Source organism: Monodon monoceros, unplaced genomic scaffold, assembly GCF_005190385.1.
Source record: "Monodon monoceros isolate NGI ecotype Baffin Bay Population unplaced genomic scaffold, NGI_Narwhal_1 Super_Scaffold_20, whole genome shotgun sequence".
NCBI lineage: Eukaryota > Metazoa > Chordata > Mammalia > Artiodactyla > Monodontidae > Monodon > Monodon monoceros.
In genome coordinates, this window is record NW_021703777.1 from 107,385,240 (window position 1) to 107,399,170 (window position 13,931).

The following is a 13,931-nucleotide window of genomic DNA, read 5'->3' on the forward strand; positions in this document are numbered from 1 at the left end:
AGCAACTCCCCAGCCCCCTCCTTGCTCTCCCCCTGGTTCTGCCCGGAATGTTTATGGTGAATCGTCAGCTATCTCCTCCTTGGCAACCGTCCATGCTTTCCTGTAGCTGGAATTGCCCGCGTTCGCATTTGCAAACAGAGGCTCACTCAAGTGTTGCTAAAGGAGAGGGGTGGAGCCGAAAAGCTTTAAAAAGGAAAGGGGAGTCACTCTACTTTTCAAAAAGAGAAACCGTGTTTGGGGAGGAATCCTATGTCCATATTTCTTCTTTCAGCCTCATGAAGGGTCGTGGTTGGAACTTTCCACCAATTCTTTCCTTTTTTGTTTTCCTCTCTCTAGCCTTGGCCCTGCCGCTTTGCCTGTCACAGTGAAGTCCGCGGCAGGCCTCCAGTGCACGGCTGTTAAACTCCGCGAATATTTGTCATAAGGGTGTCAGGTATTTCTTACCGGCTTCCCAAAAACTTCGATAAAGAAATCTTTCCTTGGAGTGTCCCCTTCAGGCTGCATTTTGACGCTGTCTTGAGTTGAAGGAGAAGGAACTCGAGGGCAACAGGGCAGCAGAGGAAAAGATGCCCCAGGGCTGCAGGCCAACCCGGGTGGCCACGCTGGGGGTCAGACATACCCACCTTGCTCGGGCTATGCTCAAGCAGAGTCAACTTATTTTCTATTGAGAGTTCAAGCCCGTCGAGATTATGCTGCTGTTCCTTATCATTCTGTTGCCGGTAGTTTTTAAATTTAGTTTTGTTAGCCTCTCAGCACGGCAGCGCTGGAGCTGTCCTGAAGGCTCTCCCTCGGGAAATGGGAATTCTACTTGTGTGGGTAAGTAACCCCATCAAAAGGAGTTCGCGTCTTCCCGGGAACTGCCCTCAGATACCTGTTCATTCCGTCTTGTATACTTGGGCATTTTTTTTTTTTTTTTTGGTTTGTCTTTGGGTGTGTTTATTTGCTTCCTTTTTGTTTTCTAATGCTGGCTGTTAGAGCTAATCTGCTACTAACTATAAAAATTCATGGCTCTCAAATTGTTCTTCTGTGTGTGAGTGAATAGGTCTCATTTTTAAGTAGCTGAACATTTCACATAAACCTCCGTCTTGGTTCTGACATGAGGAGTGATTAAATACTTAGTTGATTAGCTTTATACGGGAAACTGCGGAAACGGATTTTTTTTTTTTTTTGAGACTGTTTTTTAAGCCATGAAGAAAAAAATATCTTCCTTCGGATAAATTTGTTTAAGAACTCAGAGGCTGCTAACACCCAGTGAAAAATGGGAAGGGAATTGGGCACAAAAGTGATTCTATCATTGTGAAAGTTAAGCTAAGTTTCAAGTTAAACCTCTTCCCATCCTCCCTCACTGCTGTTTCTGAAGCTCTGACGCAGCTCCAGTTTTTAGTAACAGGTGCATTGTAATTTTGGGAACTGCTAAGAAATGCTAATATGCCGCAACCCCTCCCATATTAAATGGGTTTTTAATCAAGAGTGAGTGGGAATTCTACTGAATGTAAAATAGCAATCCTGAGTAAGGACTTTGCCTGAAAAAAATGTCTCTTCCCCCTGCCCCCTCCTCGATTCATTTAATTTAATCCTTGGGTGGGTCTCCAACCTGCTGCTCAAACAAGTTAGACATTTCCATCCATTACAGACCATGAACTGCCCTGATATTCCTTTCTTGGCATTTTGCCCTTCTGAGAAGAGGGCTAGCTCCCAAAAAGAGGTAGATTGAAGGAAATACAGTAAATTTTCCAGAAGAGAAGCCTCTGGAATATAGCACGAAATAGTGGGAATAAAGGGAACGCTTCTGAGGCAAACAGCTGTTGTTGGGCTCCTGTCCTGGCCGTCCCGTAATGGAAGTTACCAGTGAGGAAGTCAGGGCCCTGTCACCAGGCAGCATTTACTGGAACAGGTGAGCAGATCCCTAGGGTACTGGAAGGAAGGACTGCATTCTAGTTATCTCCATGTCCCCAGCACCTAGAACATTTCTGCTCTCGTAGTATATGCTCAATAAATTCTTGCTGAATGAATAGAGTTGTGTTTCCCTGGTCTACTAATCAAGGCCCTGAAGAATAGCAATGAAAAGGAATGAAAAAAAGCAAAAATGACCTCATGAACCTGTTAAACAGCTGTTGGAGACATAGCTTTACACATAGTCATGTCGAGTGGACTGGACCGCTTTGGAGTGGAAGTAGTTGGCGAGTGACCAGAGTCAGGCACTGCCATCTGCATGGGATGAGGGGAGATAGTGGGAGCCACTCAAGAAGCAGAACCTGAGACAGCAAAAATAGTATGAAAATGAACTTTTACTCATGGCTTTAGAGTCTCAGGGAACAACCCGATCCCTGCTAGCAAGTGAGTCTGCACCTCAGGCTTCTTGCCCGCCCCCTGCCAGTGGCTCAGAAGTGTCTTCACTGAGGCTGGTTGAAGAAATAAACTTGAAGCCCAGGATAGAGACAGTGAGTTAGGGGGACTGTGTCAGAGTGGAAGGAACAGAGGTTTTAGAAGCAAACATACCTCATTTCAAATCCATGCTACCTACTTAATACTTGAGCTACAGTGGAATATTGCTGAAAAATAATAATGCCCCCTTTCAGAATTGTTGTGTGGATTCCATGAGATAACACAGGAAATGCACCTGCCACGGAGGCTAGCAGATTGTGCTCAATAAACGTCCTCTGGGCTCCATATCTTGGCTAAATCTCTTTGATCAAATCCTATCACAAAATGCCTTACTTGAACACTGCAGTGACATGGCACAGACCCCACGGAGGGTGGAATGTCTGGATGCCACTTTGTGACTCCGTCTCTTTGCTCCCTTGTTCCTTGCAGGTCACAGGTTTAAAGCCCCTACTTTATACTCCAGGTCTCCTGTTAGCTGATAACTGCCTGGGTCACACCCTATGCCCCATGCATTTCAGAGGATAGCATTTCTCCTCTCTAAATAGATATGGTGCCATCATTTATTTTTCCTCTAATTAAGTTCTACTTGCCTTATTCCTTGCCCCTGGCATTGAGACAGACCACCTGTAGCCAGCCTGACCCAGCAGGAAGAATGCTTTGTGGTCTGATTCAGGTACTTCATGCAATGTCATCTTGCATGTGACTGTGAGCCAGAGAAAATAAGTGATAACAACACAGAACTGGGTTTTCTTCATTTCTTCCCTCCCCTACACCTCCTGCTTTTTTTTTTTTTAAATCAACTGTGTATTCTGTTAGCTTCTGTTTGAACTACAGTACATAAGGAGAGCAGTAAGGAAAACTGCTGGCCAGTGGCTTCTGAACTTTCAAGCCTATTTGCCCTGGAGGAGAAATAGCAGTTGAAAAGGAACTGTTCCTGTTTTATATCTGTACCTGCATTATTTAAATGAACTTTCCTGGTAAATAGAGTGAAGAAGAAGTACAGGTCAAGCCTCAGAGAGCTGGCTGCAGGCTGGATCCTGGGGCACTAGTTAGCCAACTGGGGAGGTCACTTTTAGCAGCAAACAGTGAAATCACTGATTTCAGCACCGGTTAAGGCTTGGTCAGCTTCCCAGTCAAGTGCAAACTAGAGGAACTCCATGATCAAAATCTTATTTGTTTTTTCAGCCAGAGTTATGCAAAAGCTTTTCCAAAATAGTCTAACTGCGAAGAAATTACAGGAATGATCTTTTATGCATACCACGTGAATAAAAGCATCACCTAAATACTCAGTGGTTTGTGGTCTTTGAGGGGTAGTAGAGCTCAGTGTTAAAGAGCTTAAATTTTGGAAACTGCCTGCCTGAGTTCGAATCCCAGTTCTGCTGCTTGTGAACTGTGTGTCATTTTCTTCAGTATCAAGTAAAGATAACTGCCCCCTCTTCCAAGGATTGTTGTCAAGATTGTGTTGAAGTAGTTGTTTTCAATGCTGGCTGTACATTAGAACCACCAATGGGGTTAGCATCTGGTCGGTGTGAGTGAGTCAGAGTCCCTTCTGGAGGTGGAACCTGGGCATCTTTTTCTGTTACTCTCCCTTGGTGATTTCAACAGGCATAATGGACAGCCTGGGTTTACGGCCACTCAGTTAATACATGTAAAGTGCACAAAACAGAGCCTGGCATTGTAATAAGCACTCAATAAGTCTTAGCTGCTATTAGTATTTTTATTGTTGTTAACATTATTTTATTGGTGGGAATAGTGTTAGTATCTTCTAAATACGGCTTAGTTTCTTCTATAATAATTGAATTTCTTTTACACATGGAAAAACGCCACATTGAAAAACCCAATGACAGTTTTATAACATTACAATTTGTAGTCAAAATAATTTCAACATACATAACTTATATTTCTGTGCTCAAAAGAAATGTTTATTAAAAACACAAAACTGTATCATACTGGTTTGAGTGAGTGCCCTTGCGGAACTGCAGCTCCAATATTTGCCTTTCTGTGACATCAACTGATAAAAAATTCCACTGAGTGCAAAGTAAGTCTGCTTGTTAGATTTCTTACCAGTAGTGATTTTAACAACAGCAAAAACAAGCCACTTGAAAGTATTTAAATTTCTTATGTATTTTTCCTTATGTTTGGAACCAATTTCCCTAAGATTTGTAAAGTTGTTGAGGGCATATAAAGGAATGATAAATTAGTTCTTCAAATGAATTTACATTTTTGGGCTAGTTGGGGGTTGTCCATTTTATTTGACATTCAATTTAGAAGTTGGAAGGTGAGACTTATTTGCTTATTTCAGAGTAGAGCAAATAATTGTTTCCCATCAAAAGTAAATGGACTAGTAATTTGTCTTAAGTAAATTCAGAATCTTAATTTATCATCTACAAATTTGCCTTCATAAAAAATCCATTTGAAATAATTCCTTGTATACAATAAATGGTTGGGCTTTTTTTAAAACATCAGTAGTCTCCAAACTCCATTCCATCTGTAAAAAAAAGTTAAAATGTGGACATACGTTCCCAAAACACATGTTTATTTATCAGTTACTTACATAATATATATACTGATATTGTGAACATTATACAACACATAACGTTTCTAACATTTTCTTTCCACACAATAATGAACCATCTTACAATCTCGAAGTGGTTACACGTCCTACTTGGGAGAGACTGTTTCAGAGAACTAGTAAAACAATGGAATAAATGCTTCATCCTTCTTCCTTATTAGCTCAGCTCCTTTCACTTAAGCATGAAGAGAAAAGCAAAAAGGTTGCTAAGTTTTTTATAAAGTAAAGGGGAATTATTTATAGTGAATGACTTTTTTCAGAATATGTAATTGTAGAAATTAAAATTGATCTCCCCAGTTGGTTAACTTAGCGCCCCAGGATCCCTCCTGAAGTAGGGTTGCGCTGAAATTCTGCCATAAGGGTCAGAAGAACAGACCACATCCCTAAGAATGGGTTGGAGTTTCATAAATTCTAAAGCTCTATGGCCTGCTGGGGTCATAGTATCTTAGGATTTTTAAATAAAAATGGTCTGTGTCTCCATCTCATGTTCTGGAGAAACTCATTGTCTCCCTCCTCTATCCTGGAGGATTGCTGGGCAGGGACGGTGATGTGGAAGGAAAGGCTCTGTGTCCATTTGGTCCTTCCACTGAATTATTGACTACTGTGTGCCTTGCTTCCCTCACGCGCTGTCCCTTTCCCACACTCCATTACCTCACACCCACACCACCCTGTTTCACTTCTCAAAAGAGCCAGTGCCTTGGGCTGTGAGGGTACAAACTTTAACTGAAGGCTTGTGGCAAAAAAAAAGTTATGGTCAGGGCTTCCCTGGTGGCGCAGTGTTTGAGAGTCCGCCTGCCGACGCAGGGGACACGGGTTTGTGCCCCGGTCCGGGAAGATCCCACATGCCGCGGAGCGGCTGGGCCCGTGAGCCATGGCCGCTGAGCCTGCGCGTCCGGAGCCTGTGCGCCGCAACGGGAAAGGCCGCGACAGTGAGAGGCCCTCGTACCGCAAAAAAAAAAAAAAAGTCATGGTCACATCCTGATCCAGCACATCAAACAAGTAGAACAAAATGTTTTTCATTCTTGTACTTAAAAGTTAAATAATTGTTTTGTGTGGAAAAGCCTTACCCACCATCCTCTCTTGAGCGCCAGCTTCTCGCCACATTTAGCCACCCCTGTTTCTCAGTGACCTTGATCTACACCTAGTCCTGTTTTTCTCGGCCTCCTTCATCTGTTTCAGGCAACCACTGTAGATTTATTCCTCTCCAGTTCTGTTTGCTTGATCATATCCTAGGCCTCTCTTTATAAATAATAATTTAAAAACCTTAAAAAATTTCTAAATAGTACACTGGAGTGTTTTAGTAAAAACAAAACAGTTATTTCTCAGAAGAGAAATTCTGGCCACAGGTGAAACCAATCTTTTCGCTTGTCTTTCCACAATGGGGGAGTGTTATGTTTGAGACAGAAGAGAAGACCAGGTGGTGGGAATGCCACATGAAGCGGAAACTTTTCCTGAACTCTCAGGCTAGGAAGGGGCTGCGGAATTCTAGGGTTAGGGGAGCCGTTTCTCTGGCCCGGTGGACACAGGTCAGAAGTGATGTGGGGCACTGCCTTGAAAAGAGGCCTTCATAAGTCTGGTCTTGGCCAGCCATTGTAAGGTGTGTTGTTGTTCTTTTCTATGAATCACTAGTCATTAAAGAAGATCTGATTAAAAGTTAAAGATTGATCTCACCTGCGCTGAGGAAAATGAGCAAAAGGCCAGTCCCATGTTTCAGGTGAAATGGTAGAATGAGTGGCGGGTAGGAGGGACTGTCTTCCACAAGCACCGTGACTCCACAGTGATGTGGCAGGAATGGGAGGAGGACGGATGAGAGCCACCAGTGGGTGAAGATGAGAGAGGCAGAATATTCCCCAGTCAGTGGTCTGCTATTAGGAGAATCAAATTGTTTGGATTACGAAGCAATTACGATGTCTCCTCTCTTATTTTTATCATTGACCCGTAGATTCTATTGTACTAATTTATTTAGATTAATTTATATATTGTCTCTTAATCCAGATGCTTAAAAAAATCAAACATTAGACCTCAGATGAAAGGAAACAAAAACTCCTTACCTGGGAAACTCGTCTTCTAAAATCTGTTCAACATTCTTAACCTTTTAGTCACTTTGATTATAGTGGAGAAAAATCGGAAAAGAAACTAGTGACTTTCCAATATGTGTAAATTGCCTGATCTAAGATATTTCAGCAATTACTTTAATGAAATAGTTTTGCAAACCTGTTCTGAGGAAAAAAATTAAAGACTCAGTAGCTAGCCGCAATAGCTGGAGAACTTTTTCAGAATGTCCAGGTCAGTTTTAAACAATGTACTTTCTTTCAAGGAATTTCTCAGTATTTTTCAAGAAATTCTCAAATTCCACAAAGCAGTTTAGTGTTTAGTTAAGTTTTAGTAATAACTCCAAATTTGAGCAATCCTAGAGCTAGGGAACAAAATGTTAGTTTCACTGTGTTATAGTTTCTAATGTTAGAATTAACTTTAAGAAAGAACCAGGAACAAAAACAACAACAGCAACAAAGAAAACCTTGAGCATTGAAACATAATTGTCCCCAGTGTCTATTTACTTCTTGCCTACAGGTGAATACTTTCATCTAGAACGCTAATACTACTCACCATGAAGGGAGTATTACCTGGATATTAGGTGAACCAGGAATGCAGATTTATTTTGTAGGGATTCTTTATTAACAATAATGTTAATACAAATATTAGCTTTGCATACCATCACTCCAGTCATGTCCCCAGCTGTCCCATTTGCTGGGACCCACAACAAGAAGATGACTGAGATCCAGGCCTGAAAGGATGTGTAATGTTTTTGTCAGGTGTAGAAGAAGAAAAAATTACATTAAACAGAGGAGACCTTTATACTTCTTGAAAGATCTAGCCATATCTGAAAACACATTGTATTTTATATGGCGGATGTAACTAACCTCTGAGGGCGGTTGTGGAATAATACATGTAAATACACGTATGTCTTTCTTCAGGAGATCTTTTCCTTAACGTCATCATTCAAAACTTTCCTTTGATGCTGGAAATTAGTTAATGTATAGGAACTGCAGTCATTTTAGCCAAATGCAAGGCAGGAACTTCTGTTCTCATCACCTCTTGACCTTTCTAAGTCTGAAGTTTGAATTGGTGTGTGCATCTCTTTTCGCTTATGACCTTGATTTTCATATTCTCCCAAGCCTGGCCATGCTAATGTGTCTGGATTTCCCAAGTATTTCCCGGATACTTAGTACACTGGGGTTTGTGTGAGAATGACAGTGATTCATGGTGGGCACTGATTTATTTGCAAAGTACCCTCCAGTGTAGGATAGACGAAGCCTTTCAGAGAAAGGCACTACCTTCTTCCTCCATTCCGAGACACCTATCAGGGTGCTACGGACTAGCTTTGTGTGTAGTAAGTGGATTTCATTCATGGGGTGGTTCTTTTTGTGGGTAGTTTGTTGCTAGGATACACAGACAGTCCTAACAACTTCATGGCAGCTGTCTTGTTCTTTAGCACATGGTGTGTCTGTTGAGAAATAGTATTTTATTTTGTTCACTTCAATGCTTTTCTGGTTAAAATTTCAGAAGCTTGAAGAAGGATCTTTCTTCTTCCATAAACTATCCTTGTATAAACAGGTCAAAGATGGAAGACCCCATCAAACTCAACACTGTCATAATATATGGCTGTTGATACGAATCCTCTCATTTTGGGTCCTTTTCCCTTATGAGGTTTCAAAACATGCCTAGAGGTAGAAGCTACCAGGGATCTTCTGGTGTTTTTTTTCCTTCCCCCTGAAGCATGCAATTGTTCTGTTTACGACAGGAATTTAATCTTTCCTTGGTTTGCAAGGAAATTGCAAAGGTTACTATCATTAATGTTAATTTACCCGGTGTGTGGAAATGTGTATCTTTTAGATTGAGGCAACGTTGTTGAGAATTTTAAAAGCTCTAAGTGGATCAAAAGTCTTATTATGTTTTGGGAAACATTTGAAAAATTTCTGAAAGTTTTATATTTCTTGGCTCTTCTAATGAGTCATGGCAAAAATTTCATGTAAGAGGAAAAAAATAAGGTATGTGAAGAAAACTTTCCATCGCGAATCTTAATGCATTTGAAGAGTACCCAGTAATGCTCATGAGAGGTTGATTGGAGACTGTCTTTCAACATTGATGTGTTGTCTTCTGGAACAGAAAGCTAAATAAAAGCACCTTTTGCATGGATATCCCTCTTTAATGCACACTGTGTTGAGGCAATAAAATGACCGGGTTTTATTCCTTCCAATAGACAGAATAAAATGCCATTTTTCAAACAGAGGATATATTTTTAGACAGAGTGAATTGTGGTTGGTGCTTTACACAAGTGGACTGATCTTGTCCCAGGAAAAACGGGAGCTGTTTTGGACAGGTGGTAGTTCCAGTGTAGCACTTGCTGGTTGCCTTGCTTTGCATGAAGGAGTCCTCTCATGCCTAGTCAGTGCACTATGCGTGGCAGGTTCTGATAGGCTGAAATGGACAAGGTCCAATTATGTGGCTGATATGAGCTGCTAATACTTACCTCACAGGATTGTTATGAAGACTAAATAAATTAATTCGTGTAAGGTGCTTAGGTTCTTGCCTGACACACGGTGAGTTCTCAGTAAATATTAGCTATTGCTCTACCAAATACCATAGCTAAGACATATTAGAAACACCTTTGATTTGTGTAATTTTTCTAATACCTGTTTCTTCAGATTTTCAGCAGTTCTTAGAGAAATCTGAGGTTGGTTTCTTGGCATGAGGCAAGTCCTAACAATCATCTAGGGTATTCTCTGTGATTTGTTACTATCCTTGATGATAAAGTATGGTACAAAATCCCCAATTAATTGATTTTTCTAAGTAATTATTCTTAGGGTTTGTCACATTTGCCTTCAACATTCCAAGAAACTTATATGAAGTATTTTTCTCTGTATTTATACAGCAATGCCTACAGCTAGGGCCCAGAAATTAGCACTGGTCAGGGTGGTATAATAAGAACAATGGAATTGGACTCAGGAAACATCTGAGTTCCAATACTTCTTCATTTTCTTTTCTTTCTTTCTGTTCGTCTAGAAACATTCAGAATTCAGTATCTATAGGCGAATATTTGTTTAGCCTTGCAATATGAGGAACATGATTGTAAAGGTAGGAAAAGGAGAAGATAATTGTGTTAGTTTATAAATGAGACCAACACCAAATTTTGTACATTTAATCAAATTTTTACAGATTTAATCAATTGATTAATTTTGTAGACTTCTTTCAGAGAGTTGAGCTTTTGGTGTCACTTGGGGCAGGTTGTTTGCTTTCGGTTATTGTTTTATTTCCTTTATTAGAGCTCATAATGACACATTATTGATTTGGTACTTGAAGTTTAGAGAAGCAGAGAGATGGAAACATTTCACAGAAAATAGGGGTTAAGATGAATAATATCTATTTATGAATTTACCGCAAGCTTAGGATTCTTTCAAAAATGTGGCAGACAAGGAAACTATTGAATTCTGTAAGACAGGCAGGTTAGGAATTGATAAATGTTAGATTAGAAAGGACCTTCAAAATCATCTAGCCCAACTGCCTCATGTTACAGATGAGAGGTTGAAATCCAGAGGGATGAAGTAACTCACCAGGTTCCTAAGAGAACTGGAATTCAGGACCCTCAACTCATTTTACAATATATACCAAGCACATGTTACCTCCCACAATTGATGTTGAAAACCCACCAATGTAATGATTTTATTACTTCTTTCGATTGAAAAGTATTAATAACGTTAAGTTAGTGTGGGGAAAGTCTCTTACTAGCTCTCTATGTTGAAAGTGCTTTGAAAGTAGGACTGAGATTTCCTTTTATAAATACACCAATTATACCAATGAGTTAATTCAAATCAATTCAACAAATATTTATTGAACATCAGTTATGTGTTTGGACTGACAGTGATGACATCACTGGTCCAGATGCCCAGGGTATCCTGAGGGACAGCGAGGTTCTCAGCTTAGAGGGCTAGGTGTGGGTGGGCTGCAGTTTACCTGATGCCTTATGGACCATATTAGTTGGTTTTATCAAAGCTAACTCTTACAAAATCTAACAAGTGACTTAAAAACCCTCCTGCAGAGGAGGTAAAGATGGCAGACAATGCTAATAATGCAAAGCCCAAGAAGATAATGAGGAAAGAACAGGACTGACCCCTTATTCTTAGAATGAGCTCTTTGTTGGCTGCATAAGGGATAAGAACATTCAGATTTGACAAGAAGGAGAAATTAACAAGAAGGAAGCCTGAAAAATGGATTTATGCTTACTACTATGATTAGTGATAAATCTCAAAACAAGGGAAAATTTGCCTCAAAATGTTAGCTAATGAAGCCATCAGGACAAGCAAGATGTTTAAGAGTAAGTATCAAGGGCTTCCCTGGTGGCGCAGTGGTTGAGAGTCCGCCTGCCGATGCAGGGGACGCGGGTTCGTGCCCTGGTCCGGGAAGATCCCACATGCCGCGGAGCGGCTGGGCCCGTGAGCCATGGCCGCTGAGCCTGCGCGTCCGGAGCCTGTGCTCCGCAACGGGAGAGGCCACAGCGGTGAGAGGCCCGCGTACCACAAAAACAAACAAACAAAAGGAATAAGTATCCAGAATGTGAAGATTAACTCTTTATGATTTTCACAGTTGTGTTCAAAGTTATGATATGCAAGACTACATACCGTAAGCTTACTGATAAAAAGTTAGAAGGCTCCCTTGAGGTTTCTGACATTACAGCAAAAATGGTAAAGCCTCTATACGTTGAAATATGCAATAACAAAACTTTTGTGACTGTTGCCTAAGTTTTTCAGTCATTAGGGCTAATGTGGTCTCTGGAAACAGGAGTTATAATCATCAATGTAAAAATAAACTCCCCTCACAAGTCTGGACTGCCAAAGAAAGAAAAAAAAAAGGTAAAGCCTCACACTATTAGTGAAATACTTGTCTTCCTCTTCCCTGCTGTGGTAAAACATGCCTAAAGTAATACATGGAAAACCACATGGCGACAGATTAAATGTGTTCTTCTGTCAGCAAATACTACTGAAAACTTCACAGAAGGCATAACTGAAATTTTAAAGAAGTAAGTATTAGAAAAATTATACAGTTTGAGTGAGAGTAAAGGTGTTTCTGCTATATCTCAGCTTATGGTATTTTCTAGAGACTAAGAGTGAACATTTATTGAGAACTCACTATATGTAAGGGAAAATTCTAAGGTCTTGGCATGAATTTATTTAGTCTTCATGATAAGCCTATGAAGTACTATTATCATTTCCATTTCCAAGATGAAGGAACCTATGCACAGAGAGGTTAAGTAATGAGGTGAAAGTCACACAGCTATTGTAATTAATAGTGGAGCCAGTAAAGAGTCACCATGGGTATTCTGTCTCCAGTGCCAGTGATCTTAGCCACTCTTGTATTTGCCTCTCTGTTTCAACAATGAAATGCACAAAGAACTGAGATACTTTTTTATAAGCCAATAAAAGAAAGATGCATCAGAGAAGAAATTTTCTCAGTAGTCAATGACTTCTTTATATATTAACAAATATATTGTGAAAAAAAATAGTACGCATGTACTCAGTGGCAATGGAGCCACTGCATTTACTGCAACATCAACAAAAAGCGTTCTTGGGTGAGATGACAGCAGACCCTACAGTATAGTCTCCACAGTTTCACAGGGAATCAGGGCAGAAAAATCACTGAAACTGGAATTGCACAAAGTGCAGTGGGGCATCACTGATGTCATTATTTCTATAAAAACAAGACTAAACTAGGTTCTTTGTAATACTTTGTGTTGAATGGGGAGTAACCATGAAAATATTTGTCCCACATGCTTCCTGCAGAGTATCTGGAAGCAAAGCACTATGACAATGATCAAATGTTACATATTTTTCTTTTAAAAAAGGGACAAGTATTTCAAATTTTTTTACCTTTTCTGTGATGATAAATTGGTGTCAGTGGTATGCTACTCAAAAAGTAAACTAAAACAACAGAACTTTATCCCTTCTAGCTAAAGGTGACATTCTAACAACGAGTGAGAAAGTGACTTGCTGACTGTAGGAAATTTATGATGAAGAGAGTGGTTTGAAAACTGATGATGTTGGAAATGTTTCTATTGTCATGTGATTTGGTTGTTGAATCAATGTCATTATGTCACTTACTAAAAACTCTCTCTCATCTACCTCAGGGCCTTTGCACTGGCTCTTTCTGGTTGGAAGGCTCTTACCCCACATATCTACTTGGCCCACCCTGCTCTTCTGTCTTTTCTCAAGGTCACTTCCCCCATGAGGCCTTCTCTGACCACAGTTCTAACCTGCTCCACCCATCCTGTTACTGCCCACCCCTCTTTTTCTTTCTTTTTTTCTTCTGTGACACCTATCTGACCTCTGGTACACAGTGCAATTTACTGATTTACTCTGAAAAAACAAAAAAACAAAACCAAAAAAACTCTCATGTCTGCATTCTTAAAAAAAATTCCAAACTGTTTTTAAAAACTTGTAAATTAAGAATATTTGTCCTTTCAATTCCACTTGCTAAAAATATAAAATGCAACACCTGGTTAGTTTGCATTTACTGATTAAAATACAGGAAGGCAGAAATTTGCTAGTCTAATTCAATAAAATTTGTGAATAGTTGATAGATGTAATTAAAAAGCATATTCTGTGATTTTGTAAGTATAGCCAACGAAGCATTTCTTGTATTTGATATAGATATAATTGTGAAATACCTATTTTGTCTATGACAGTTATCAAAGACTAAATATCAAAACATGTTGAACTTTAAACCAAATTTTTGAGCTCCTATCAATCTTTTTAATAGTTCAATCTTTTAATAGTTTAATCTTTTTAATAGATGCAAATGAATGTTACATAAACTCAATTTTTTTTTTTTTTTTTTTTGCGGTAAGCGGGCTTCTCACTGCTGTGGCCGCTCCCGTTGTGGAGCACAGGCTCCGGACATGCAGGCTCAGCGGCCATGGCTC

General features: G+C 39.9%; 1 protein-coding gene across 4 annotated transcripts in view; it reads left to right on the forward strand.

Moving 5' to 3' along the window:
- Positions 1 to 234: 234 nt before the first annotated feature.
- The window catches only part of EGF (epidermal growth factor), a 107,163-nt gene continuing 93,466 nt past the window's right edge, over positions 235 to 13,931 (forward strand). For 3 of the 4 annotated variants that reach the window (XR_003795541.1, XR_003795540.1, XR_003795542.1), the window contains exon 1: positions 235 to 816. Coding sequence is in view for 1 of the 4 variants with exons in the window: in XM_029234889.1 (XP_029090722.1) it covers positions 690 to 816 (127 nt within the window). In the remaining 3 variants the exon portion in view is untranslated. The remainder of the gene's footprint in view (positions 817 to 13,931) is intronic. The other variant, XM_029234889.1, reaches the window with a different exon arrangement.